Genomic DNA, 13,486 nt, shown 5'->3' with positions numbered 1-13,486 from the left:
TGTACCCATCTATCTATATCTATACCCATCTATATCTGTACCTGTACCCATCTATCTCTATATCTATACCTATCTATATCTGTACCCATCTATATCTGTACCCCATCTATACCCATCTATATCTGTACCTGTACCCATCTATCTATATATATACCTGTACCCATCTATCTATATCTATACCTGTACCCATCTATACCCATCTATATCTGTACCTGTACCCATCTATCTATATCTATACCTGTACCCATCTATCTATATCTATACCTGTACCCATCTGTACCTATCTATACCCATCTATATCTGTACCTGTACCCATCTATCTATATCTATACCTAACTATATCTATACCTGTACCCATCTATCTATACCTATCTATGCCTCTCTATATACACTACCGTTCAAAAGTTTCGGGTCACTTAGAAATGTCCAGGTTTTTGAAAGGAAAGCTATTTTTTTTGTCCTTTAAAATAACATCAAATTGATCAGAAATACAGTGTAGACATTTGTTAATGTTGTAAATGACTATTGTAGCTGGAAACAAATGATTTTTATTGGAATATCTACATAGGCGTACAGAGGCCCATTATCAGCAACCATCACTCCTGTGTTCCAATGGCACGTTGTGTTAGCTAATCCAAGTTTATCATTTTAAAAGGCTAATTGATCATTAGAAAACCCTTTTACAGTTATGTTAGCACAACTGAAAACTGTTGTTCTGATTAAAGAAGCAATAAAACTGGCCTTCTTTAGATTAGTGGAGTACCTGGAGCATCAGCATTTGTGGGTTCGATTACAAAATGGCCAGAAACAGTATTTCTTCTGAAACTCGTCAGTTTATTCTTGTTCTGAGAAATGAAGGCTATTCCATATGAGAAATTGCCAAGAAACTGAAGATCTCGTACAACGCTGTGTCCTACTCCCTTCACAGAACAGTGCAAACTGTCTTGGGAGTCTGTAACTTTCTCACTCATCATTATTCACGATTCATTCAGGACTGTCTAATCATGGTAGCGTCCTCATTAATGTAGATGTGTTTAGAATCATATTCTATTCTTATTTACAACAAAAGTGACTCCAAAATTACACTACATTTTTTTACCATTCATTTCTATTGGGCACATAATAATATGAAACGCAACCAAAACAAACAGCAAATGCATCCAACAAGTTTGTAGAGTCACAACCTTGATGTAGTCATTCTGTGCTGGGAATATGGCACCAAAGACTAAACTTTTGACAACTTTAATACTCATAAGTGAATTTGCCCCAATACTCTTGGTCCCCTAAAATGGGAGTATGTACAAAAAGTGCTGTGATTTAAAAATGGTTCACCCGATATGGATGAAAATACCCTTAAATGAAAGCTTACAGTCTGTCACTATAACCCCATAACCATTGTATCATTGGGGGTGCATTCATTAAGGGCGTGTTTACATTGAAAGCATTTTGCAACATGAAACAAAAATGAGTCCAGGTTGCCTTAACCCTGTTCCAGTCAGTTTTCTTCCAATTGGTACCTATAATGAACACAACGCCCCCCCCTTTTCTCCCTCCCTCCAGTCCACTGTGTGACTCTGTTCCTCAACCTGCTGGCCTGTCTGCTCTACTTCACCGTGGTCACGTCCTTTGGCATGAACTTTGGCCTGTCCATTCTTTGGCTCATCCTGTTTGCCCCGTGCTCCTTCCTCTGTTGGTACAGACCTGTCTACAAGGCCTTCAAGTGAGTTTACCAGGACCTAGTGAGTTTACCAGGGCCTATTGAGTTTACCAGGACCTACCGAGTTTACCAGGACCTACCGAGTTTACCAGGACCTACTGAGTTTACCAGGACCTACCAGGACCTACTGAGTTTACCAAATATAATAATAATAAGGACCTAGTGAGTTTACCAGGACCTCGTGAGTTTACCAGGACCTAGTGAGTTTACCAGGACCTAGTGAGTTTACCAGGACCTACTGAGTTTACCAGGACCTACTGAGTTTTCCAGGACCTACTGAGTTTACCAGGACCTATTGAGTTTACCAGGACCTACCAGGACCTACTGAGTTTACCAGGACCTATTGAGTTTACCAGGACCTATTGAGTTTACCAGGACCTACCGAGTTTACCAGGACCTACCGAGTTTACCAGGACCTACTGAGTTTACCAGGACCTATTGAGTTTACCAGGACCTATTGAGTTTACCAGGACCTATTGAGTTTACCAGGACCTACCGAGTTTACCAGGACCTACCGAGTTTACCAGGACCTACTGAGTTTACCAGGACCTACCAGGACCTATTGAGTTTACCAGGACCTATTGAGTTTACCAGGACCTATTGAGCTTACCAGGACCTATTGAGTTTACCAGGACCTAGTGAGTTTACCAGGACCTAGTGAGTTTACCAGGACCTACTGAGTTTACCAGGACCTACTGAGTTTACCAGGACCTACCAGGACCTACTGAGTTTACCAGGACCTAGTGAGTTTACCAGGACCTAGTGAGTTTACCAGGACCTACTGAGTTTACCAGGACCTACTGAGTTTACCAGGACCTAGTGAGTTTACCAGGACCTACCGAGTTTACCAGGACCTACCAGGACCTATTGAGTTTACCAGGACCTACTGCATTTACCAGGGCCTAGTGAGTTTACCAGGACCTACTGCGTTTACCAGGACCTAGTGAGTTTACCAGGACCTACCGAGTTTACCAGGACCTACCAGGACCTATTGAGTTTACCAGGACCTACTGCGTTTACCAGGACCTACTGAGTTTACCAGGACCTACCAGGACCTACTGAGTTTACCAGGACCTACTGAGTTTACCAGGACCTACCAGGACCTACTGAGTTTACCAGGACCTACTGAGTTTACCAGGACCTACCAGGACCTACTGAGTTTACCAGGACCTACTGAGTTTACCAGGACCTATTGAGTTTACCAGGACCTATTGAGTTTACCAGGACCTAGTGAGTTTACCAGGACCTACTGAGTTTACCAGGACCTACTGAGTTTACCAGGACCTACTGAGTTTACCAGGACCTAGTGAGTTTACCAGGACCTACTGAGTTTACCAGGACCTACTGAGTTTACCAGGACCTACCAGGACCTACTGAGTTTACCAGGACCTACTGAGTTTACCAGGACCTACTGAGTTTACCAGGACCTATTGAGTTTACCAGGACCTATTGAGTTTACCAGGACCTAGTGAGTTTACCAGGACCTACTGAGTTTACCAGGACCTACTGAGTTTACCAGGACCTACTGAGTTTACCAGGACCTAGTGAGTTTACCAGGACCTACTGAGTTTACCAGGACCTACTGAGTTTACCAGGACCTACTGAGTTTACCAGGACCTATTGTGTTTACCAGGACCTACCAGGACCTACTGAGTTTACCAGGACCTACCAGGACCTACTGAGTTTACCAGGACCTACTGAGTTTACCAGGACCTACTGAGTTCACCAGGACCTACCAGGACCTAGTGAGTTTACCAGGACCTAGTGAGTTTACCAGGACCTAGTGAGTTTACCAGGACCTACCAGGACCTAGTGAGTTTACCAGGACCCAGTGAGTTTACCAGGACCTAGTGAGTTTACCAGGACCTAGTGAGTTTACCAGGACCTACCAGGACCTAGTGAGTTTACCAGGACCTATTGAGTTTACCAGGACCTATTGAGTTTACCAGGACCTACTGAGTTTACCAGGACCTAGTGAGTTTACCAGGACCTAGTGAGTTTACCAGGACCTAGTGAGTTTACCAGGACCTACTGAGTTTACCAGGACCTATTGAGTTTACCAGGACCTACCAGGACCTACTGAGTTTACCAGGACCTACCAGGACCTACTGAGTTTACCAGGACCTACTGAGTTTACCAGGACCTACTGAGTTTACCAGGACCTACCAGGACCTAGTGAGTTTACCAGGACCTACCAGGACCTAGTGAGTTTACCAGGACCTAGTGAGTTTACCAGGACCTAGTGAGTTTACCAGGACCTACCAGGACCTAGTGAGTTTACCAGGACCTAGTGAGTTTACCAGGACCTACTGAGTTTACCAGGACCTACTGAGTTTACCAGGACCTACTGAGTTTACCAGGACCTACCAGGACCTAGTGAGTTTACCAGGACCTACCAGGACCTAGTGAGTTTACCAGGACCTAGTGAGTTTACCAGGACCTAGTGAGTTTACCAGGACCTAGTGAGTTTACCAGGACCTACCAGGACCTAGTGAGTTTACCAGGACCTAGTGAGTTTACCAGGACCTATTGAGTTTACCAGGACCTATTGAGTTTACCAGGACCTACCAGGACCTACTGATCTTCACGATAAGTTATTTAATCAATAAGAGTTTCTATAATCTTTCATGTTTGCATATAGCTAATTTGTGCATTCAATTGGTTTGCATGCCACTGTGCTTTGGCTGACAACAAGGCTTTGTTTATCTGGTGGATCACAAAGAGCATTTGAAAGTCCGTCCCAGGATTTTAGTGTGTTTTGTGTGTGATATTTGCATGCAGAATAGTTCATTTTCCAATTTGTCACTAAAATGCACTGACGGGGCCTCCCGGGCGCTGTACTGCAGCGCCAGCTGTGCCATCAGAGACGCTGGGTTCGCGCCCAGGCTCTGTCGTAACCGGCCGCGACCGGGAGGTCCGTGGGGCGACGCACAATTGGCCTAGCGTCGTCCGGGTTAGGGAGGGATTGGTCGGTAGGGATGTCCTTGTCTCATCGCGCACCAGCGACTCCTGTGGCGGGCCGGGCGCAGTGCACGCTAACCAAGGTTGCCAGGTGTACAGTGTTTCCTCCGACACATTGGTGCGGCTGGCTTCCGGGTTCCATGCACGCTGTGTTAAGAAGCAGTGCGACTTGGTTGGGTTGTGTATCGGAGGACGCATGACTTTCAACCTTTTTCTCTCCCGAGCCCGTACAGGAGTAGTAGCGATGAGACAAGATAGTAGCTACTAAAACAATTGGAAAACACAAAATTGGGGAGAAAAAGGGGTAAAATTATAATAATAATAAAAAAAATAATAAAAATGCACCGACGGGATGAAAGGTTTGTTTAAGTTGATTGATTGGCTTGATTTAACCATTTTATGCGGTAAAAGTGCTGATTGGTTAATGGTGATTGGTCACATTTGTAAGCTGTTGATTTAGCTAAAAAAAAAGTATGCAATTGCAAGATACTGGAGGGACTGATTTGAAACATTGCTGTAGCAAGGTAAAAGTATTATTTCTATATTATAAGCTTGGTGGTTCGAGCCCTGAATGCTGATTTGGCTGACAGTCGTGGTATATCAGACAAAACAGGTCCTTTTTACTGCTCGAACTGTTGGCATCCTGTCCAAACACAGAGAAACAGTGAAGTGTTTAAGAAATATATATATAAAAACAAATAAGGCTTTTATTTCCCAATTTACTGCCAAATGGTGCTATTTAATTCTGTGTTCTCTAAACCCTGGGTCTCTGCAGGTCGGACAGCTCCTTCAGTTACTTCTTCTTCTTCTTTGTGTTCTTCTGCCAAGTGGTGGTGTTCATTATCCAGTCTGTGGGCATCCACAACTGGGGAAACAGGTGGGTGTGAGGAACAGGTCTGAGTGAGTGGGATGCTATGGATGTCAAATTGATGTTGTTGTTTTTTATCTTCAATCTGTGTGTGTTCACCAGTCCAACCAGGGCCCATATACACCAGACCAAGATTATGAGTACTGATCTAGGATCCGTTTTCCCTTTTTAGGTCAGAATAAATATGAGTATAATGGCAATGAGGGACCTGATCCTAGATCAGCACTCTGAGATGCTTTGTAAATATGGGCCCAGGTCAGATCTGTGAGTGAGGATGTAGAATTCACTTTGTAAAGAATTGGAACAGGGCCACTGTTTGCTTTTGAATAGTTGATAAGTAAATCTGAAAATATTTTATGTACATTAAACTCTTAATAATATAATAATATATGCCATTTAGCAGACGCTTTTATCCAAAGCGACTTACAGTCATGTGTGCATACATTCTACGTATGGGTGGTCCCGGGGATCGAACCCACTACCCTGGCGTTACAAGCGCCATGCTCTACCAACTGAGCCACAGAAGGACTCTTCAACCATTCAGACCCTCCATGTTTGATCAATGAAATACAGTTGCAAAAATAGTATGTGAACCCTTTGGAATTACTTGGATTTCTGCATAAATTCTAATCTAAGTCACAACAACAGACAGTGTGCTTGCCATAATTTGTGTGTTATTAGTTTATTTGTCTTGTCTATATTGAATACATCATTTAAACATTCACAGTGTAGGTTGGGAAAAGTATGTGAACTCCGAGGCTAATGACTTCTCCAAAAGCTAATTGGAGTTAGGAGTCCGCTAACCTGGAGTCCAATCAATGAGACGAGATTGGAGATGTTGGTTAGAGCTGCCTTGCCCTATTAAAAACATTAAATAAAGAAACTCACAGAATTGAGAGTTTGCTAGTCACAAGAAGCATTGCCTGATGTGAACCATGCTTCAAACAAAAGAGATCTCAGAAGACCTAAGATTAAGAATTGTTGACTTGAATAAAGCCGGAAAGGGCTACAAAAGTATCTCTAAAAGCCTTATGGTTCATCAGTCCACAGTACCACAAATTGTCTATAGATGGAGAAAGTTCAGCACTGTTGCTACTCTCTCTAGGAGTGGCCATCCTGCAAAGTTGACTGCAGCAGCACAGTGCAGAATGTTAAGAAGAATCTTAGTGTGTCAGCTAAAGACTTACAGAAATCTCTGGAACATGTTAACATTTCTGTTGACGAGTCTACGATACGTAAAATACTAAACAAGAATGGTGTTCATGGGAGGACACCACGGAAGAAGCCACTGCTGTCCAAAAAAAACATTGCTGCATGTCTGAAGTTTGTAAAAGAGCACCTGGATGTTCCACAGCGCTACTGGCAAAATATTCTGTGGACAGATGAAACTACAGTTGAGTTGTTTGGAAGGAACACACAACACTATGTGTGGAGAAAAAAAGGCACAGCACACCAACATCAAAACCTCATCCCAACTGTAAAGTATGGTGGAGGGAGCATTGTGGTTTGGGTCTGCTTTGCTGCCACAGGGCCTGGACAGCTTGCTATCATCGACGGAAAAATGAATTCCCAAGTTTATCAAGACATTTTGCAGGAGAGGATATCTGTCCACCAATTGAAAGTCAACAGGAGTTGGGTGATGCAACAGGACAAAGACCCAAAACACAGAAGTAAATCAACAACAGAATGGCTTCTTCAACAGAAGAAAATACACCTTCTGGAATGGCCCAGTCAGAGTCCTGACCTCAACCCTAATTGAGATGCTGTGGCATGACCTCAAGCGGTTCACACCAGACATGGCAAGAATATTGGTGAACTGAAACAGTTTTGTAAAGAAGAATGGTCCAAGATTCCTCCTGATTGTTGTACAGGTCTGATCCGCAACTACAGAAAACGTTTGGTTGAGGTTATTGCTGCCAGAGGAGGGTCAACCAGTTATTAAATCCAAGGTTTCACATGCTTTTCCCACCCTGCACTGTGAATGTTTACACAATGTTTTCAATAAAGACGACATGAAAATGTATAATTGTTTGTGTGTTATTAGTATACGCAGACTGTGTTTGTCTATTGCTGTGACTTAGATGAAGATCAGATCAAATTTTAGGACCAATTTAAGCAGAATTCCAGGTAATTCCAAAGGGTTCAAACATTTTATCTTGCCACTGTATATATAGTGCATTCTATAAATATTGACTTTAAACCATATAATTGTTCAATGGTGACTAACATGTATATTTTATAACAATTTAAAAGTCAAATGCATTTCCGCGTTCGACTAAATTAAACAATTTACCGTATATTGATTCCTTCTTGATTCCAGTGGTTGGATCACCTCGTTGATAGCCTTCAGCTCCAACAAGGCAGTGGGAGCCATCATGATGGTGGTGGCCTCCTTCTTCACTGCCTGTGCTGTGCTGTCAGTCATCCTGCTGGGGATGGTACGTGGCGTTACCGTAACTCCCTGGGAGAATCTCTATTGCCTTTCCTTGATTCCTCGCATCCTCATCAAAATCCATTGGATGAGAAGGTCAGAGGGGAGGAACCTCTGACCTCATCCAGTTGATTTTAGGAATTTAACCATGGTGTAGTGACTGTATCCATGTAGTTAAACAGAATGTAAGCTGGTGAGATCAGGATGCTTCTTACGGCTAAGTTATAATTAACCTGATTAATTTTATCAACCATCTAATTATTAGAATCAGGTGTGCTAGATTAGGATTGGAGTGAATTTACAGGACGGTAGCTCTCCAGGGACAGGGTTGGAGAGAACCTAGAGGACGGTAGCTCTCCAGGGACAGGGTTGGAGAGAACCTAGAGGATGCTAGCTCTCCAGGGACAGGGTTGGAGAGAACCTAGAGGACGCTAGCTCTCCAGGGACAGGGTGGGAGAGAACCTAGAGGACGGTAGCTCTCCAGGGACAGGGTTGGAGAGAACCTAGAGGACACTAGCTCTCCAGGGACAGGGTTGGAGAGAACCTACAGGACGGTAGCTCTCCAGGGACAGGGTTGGAGAGAACCTAGAGGACGGTAGCTCTCCAGGGACAGGGTTGGAGAGAACCTAGAGGACGGTAGCTCTCCAGGGACAGGGTTGGAGAGAACCTAGAGGACGCTAGCTCTCCAGGGACAGGGTTGGAGAGAACCTAGAGGACGGTAGCTCTCCAGGGACAGGGTTGGAGAGAACCTACAGGACGGTAGCTCTCCAGGGACAGGGTTGGAGAGAACCTAGAGGACGGTAGCTCTCCAGGGACAGGGTTGGAGAGAACCTAGAGGACGGTAGCTCTCCAGGGACAGGGTTGGAGAGAACCTAGAGGACGGTAGCTCTCCAGGGACAGGGTTGGAGAGAACCTAGAGGACGGTAGCTCTCCAGGGACAGGGTTGGAGAGAACCTACAGGACGGTAGCTCTCCAGGGACAGGGTTGGAGAGAACCTAGAGGACGGTAGCTCTCCAGGGACAGGGTTGGAGAGAACCTAGAGGACGGTAGCTCTCCAGGGACAGGGTTGGAGAGAACCTAGAGGACGCTAGCTCTCCAGGGACAGGGTTGGAGAGAACCTAGAGGACGGTAGCTCTCCAGGGACAGGGTTGGAGAGAACCTAGAGGACGGTAGCTCTCCAGGGACAGGGTTGGAGAGAACCTACAGGACGGTAGCTCTCCAGGGACAGGGTTGGAGAGAACCTAGAGGACGGTAGCTCTCCAGGGACAGGGTTGGAGAGAACCTAGAGGACGGTAGCTCTCCAGGGACAGGGTTGGAGAGAACCTAGAGGACGGTAGCTCTCCAGGGACAGGGTTGGAGAGAACCTAGAGGACGGTAGCTCTCCAGGGACAGGGTTGGAGAGAACCTAGAGGACGCTAGCTCTCCAGGGACAGGGTTGGAGAGAACCTAGAGGACGCTAGCTCTCCAGGGACAGGGTTGGAGAGAACCTAGAGGACGCTAGCTCTCCAGGGACAGGGTTGGAGAGAACCTAGAGGACGGTAGCTCTTCAGGGACAGGGTTGGAGAGAACCTACAGGACGGTAGCTCTCCAGGGACAGGGTTGGAGAGAACCTAGAGGACGCTAGCTCTCCAGGGACAGGGTTGGAGAGAACCTAGAGGACAGTAGCTCTCCAGGGACAGGGTTGGAGAGAACCTAGAGGACGCTAGCTCTCCAGGGACAGGGTTGGAGAGAACCTAGAGGACGCTAGCTCTCCAGGGACAGGGTTGGAGAGAACCTAGAGGACGCTAGCTCTCCAGGGACAGGGTTGGAGAGAACCTAGAGGACAGTAGCTCTCCAGGGACAGGGTTGGAGAGAACCTAGAGGACGCTAGCTCTCCAGGGACAGGGTTGGAGAGAACCTAGAGGACGCTAGCTCTCCAGGGACAGGGTTGGAGAGAACCTAGAGGACGGTAGCTCTCCAGGGACAGGGTTGGAGAGAACCTAGAGGACGGTAGCTCTCCAGGGACAGGGTTGGAGAGAACCTAGAGGACGGTAGCTCTCCAGGGACAGGGTTGGAGAGAACCTAGAGGACGGTAGCTCTCCAGGGACAGGGTTGGAGAGCCCTGCTATACATTCTATACTATAACCCCTAATGATGTGGTGTCCTCCCCCAGGTGCACAGCCAGTACAGCCGTACCGGGGCCAGCTTCCAGAAGGCCCAGCAGGAGTTCTCCCAGGGCGTGCTCACCAACAAGACCTTCCAGACGGCTGCCACCTCCGCAGCCACCTCCGCTGCCTTCCAGGGGAACAACTAGACCCAGGCCGGGCTAACTCAACCCCCAGATACCCCCTTCACCTCCTCCATCCAATGTCCACCACCACAACACTTGTTTGGGATGGATCCCCTCCCCTGCTGTCACCATCCAGTACAGGTCCCACCATGGAGCTCATTTCATATATGAGCTGTGGTCATCAGACAGCAACAAAATGGTTGCTTGAGTAGGAAACTGTACCCACTGTGTTTTTTTGGGAATTGGAAGCCTGATGTTGTGATGTTCTTCAGTATGTGTTCATGTACATCTTTTTTTGCGATGCTCGTATGTGTGGATATTCTCTTTTAGCGGTTCTTTCTCTCTCTGTGTGTGTGTGTGTGTGTGTGGGGGGGGTGTGTCTTACATGCCTGGCTGTTGTAAAGGAACCACCCGTTGAGACTCTGTTGTAAGGTTGAGACTCTGTTGTAAAGGAACCATCCGTTGAGACTCTGTTGTAAAGGAACCACCCGTTGAGTCTCTATTGTAAAGGAACCACCCGTTGAGAGTCTGTTGTAAAGGAACCACCCGTTGAGACTCTGTTGTAAAGGAACCACCCGTTGAGACTCTGTTGTAAAGGAACCACCCGTTGAGACTCTGTTGTAAAGGAACCACCCGTTGAGACTCTGTAAAGGAACCACCCGTTGAGTCTCTGTTGTAAAGGAACCACCCGTTGAGACTCTGTTGTAAAGGAACCACCCGTTGAGACTCTGTTGTAAAGGAACCACCCGTTGAGACTCTGTTTTAAAGGAACCACCCGTTGAGACTCTGTTGTAAAGGAACCACCCGTTGAGACTCTGTTGTAAAGGAACCACCCGTTGAGTCTCTGTTGTAAAGGAACCACCCGTTGAGACTCTGTTGTAAAGGAACCACCCGTTGAGTCTCTGTTGTAAAGGAACCACCCGTTGAGTCTCTGTTGTAAAGGAACCACTGGTTTAGTCTCTCAACAATGGTGTCTTTTCAGCATCCTTTCATTTCAACGTACAAATGAAGACCACGAGTGTTGCTTTTAGCAGGGTGAAACCTGAATGAAAAATATAATGAAGTTTAAAGTGTGTACTCTGTCTCATAAGACTACGATAATCACCTAGGTTATTAGTTACCAGGGCTACTGTAATTATTAGATGCATATTTTCCATTATACTTCACCTCAAACTAATGCACCTTCAGATCCACACCATTTCATTAGCCTTTTCAGATTTCGTCAAAATGAGGTACTTTGTTTCCAATCTCTTCATGTTGTACATAGCCCTGCTGTATGTGTAGAGTATTGGCTTTGGCAATGAGAGACAGGTGTTGTGTAAGAATGGCTTGAATATTTAACAGCAGGTTGGTTTGTCAGTATAGGCTGTCCCATTCAACTTAAAGGGACAGTTCACCCCATTGTCATTATAGGCTGTAATATTCAACTTAAAGGGACAGTTCACCCCATTGTCAGTATAGGCTGTCCTATTCAACTTAAAGAGACAGTTCACCCCATTGTCATTATAGGCTGTCCTATTCAACTTAAAGGGACAGTTCACCCCATTGTCATTATAGGCTGTCATATTCAACTTAAAGGGACAGTTCACCCCATTGTCAGTATAGGCTGTCCTATTCAACTTAAAGGGACAGTTCACCCCATTGTCAGTATAGCCTGTCCTATTCAACTTAAAGGGACAGTTCACCCCATTGTCATTATAGGCTGTCCTATTCAACTTAAAGGGACAGTTCACCCCATTGTCAGTATAGGCTGTCCTATTCAACTGAAAGAGACAGTTCACCCCATTGTCAGTATAGGCTGTCCTATTCAACTTAAAGGGACAGTTCACCCCATTGTCAGTATAGGCTGTCATATTCAACTTAAAGGGACAGTTCACCCCATTGTCAGTATAGGCTGTCCTATTCAACTTAAAGGGACAGTTCACCCCATTGTCAGTATAGGCTGTCCTATTCAACTGAAAGAGACAGTTCACCCCATTGTCAGTATAGGCTGTCCTATTCAACTTAAAGGGACAGTTCACCCCATTGTCAGTATAGGCTGTCATATTCAACTTAAAGGGACAGTTCACCCCATTGTCAGTATAGGCTGTCCTATTCAACTTAAAGGGACAGTTCACCCCATTGTCAGTATAGGCTGTCCTATTCAACTGAAAGAGACAGTTCACCCCATTGTCAGTATAGGCTGTCCTATTCAACTTAAAGGGACAGTTCACCCCATTGTCAGTATAGGCTGTCCTATTCAACTTAAAGAGACAGTTCACCCCATTGTCATTATAGGCTGTCCTATTCAACTTAAAGGGACAGTTCACCCCATTGTCAGTATAGGCTGTCCTATTCAACTTAAAGGGACAGTTCACCCCATTGTCAGTATAGCCTGTCCTATTCAACTTAAAGGGACAGTTCACCCCATTGTCAGTATAGGCTGTCCTGTTCAACTTAAAGGGACAGTTCACCCCATTGTCAGTATAGGCTGTCCTATTCAACTTAAAGGGACAGTTCACCCCATTGTCAGTATAGCCTGTCCTATTCAACTTAAAGGGACAGTTCACCCCATTGTCAGTATAGGCTGTCCTGTTCAACTTAAAGGGACAGTTCACCCCATTGTCAGTATAGGCTGTCCTATTCAACTTAAAGGGACAGTTCACCCCATTGTCATTATAGGCTGTCCTATTCAACTTAAAGGGACAGTTCACCCCATTGTCAGTATAGGCTGTCCTATTCAACTTAAAGGGACAGTTCACCCCATTGTCAGGATAGGCTGTCCTATTCAACTTAAAGGGACAGTTCACCCCATTGTCATTATAGGCTGTCCTATTCAACTTAAAGGGACAGTTCACCCCATTGTCAGTATAGGCTGTCCTATTCAACTTAAAGGGACAGTTCACCCCATTGTCATTATAGGCTGTCCTATTCAACTTAAAGGGACAGTTCACCCCATTGTCAGTATAGGCTGTCCTATTCAACTTAAAGGGACAGTTCACCCCATTGTCATTATAGGCTGTCCTATTCAACTTAAAGAGACAGTTCACCCCATTGTCATTATAGGCTGTCCTGTTCAACTTAAAGGGACAGTTCACCCCATTGTCATTATAGGCTGTCCTATTCAACTTAAAGGGACAGTTCACCCAATTGTCAGTATAGGCTGTCCTATTCAACTTAAAGGGACAGTTCACCCCATTGTCATTATAGGCTGTCCTATTCAACTTAAAGGGACAGTTCACCCCATTGTCATTATAGGCT

General features: G+C 45.4%; 1 protein-coding gene across 1 annotated transcript in view; it reads left to right on the top strand.

The window, feature by feature from the left end:
- The window catches only part of LOC127912092 (secretory carrier-associated membrane protein 2-like), a 33,803-nt gene extending 23,195 nt beyond the window's left edge, over window positions 1-10,608 (top strand). Inside the window, exons 6-9 of the mRNA XM_052480839.1 lie at window positions 1,561-1,720; window positions 5,454-5,555; window positions 7,867-7,984; window positions 10,130-10,608. Coding sequence (XP_052336799.1) covers window positions 1,561-1,720; window positions 5,454-5,555; window positions 7,867-7,984; window positions 10,130-10,270 — 521 coding nt within the window. The 3' untranslated portion in view covers window positions 10,271-10,608. The remainder of the gene's footprint in view (window positions 1-1,560; window positions 1,721-5,453; window positions 5,556-7,866; window positions 7,985-10,129) is intronic.
- The last annotated feature ends 2,878 nt before the right edge of the window (window positions 10,609-13,486 follow it).

This window comes from Oncorhynchus keta, chromosome 26 (genome assembly GCF_023373465.1).
Source record: "Oncorhynchus keta strain PuntledgeMale-10-30-2019 chromosome 26, Oket_V2, whole genome shotgun sequence".
Taxonomy (NCBI): Eukaryota; Metazoa; Chordata; class Actinopteri; order Salmoniformes; family Salmonidae; genus Oncorhynchus; species Oncorhynchus keta.
Note: the sequence above shows the minus strand (reverse complement) of the source record. Positions and strands in the feature narration are given on the sequence as shown.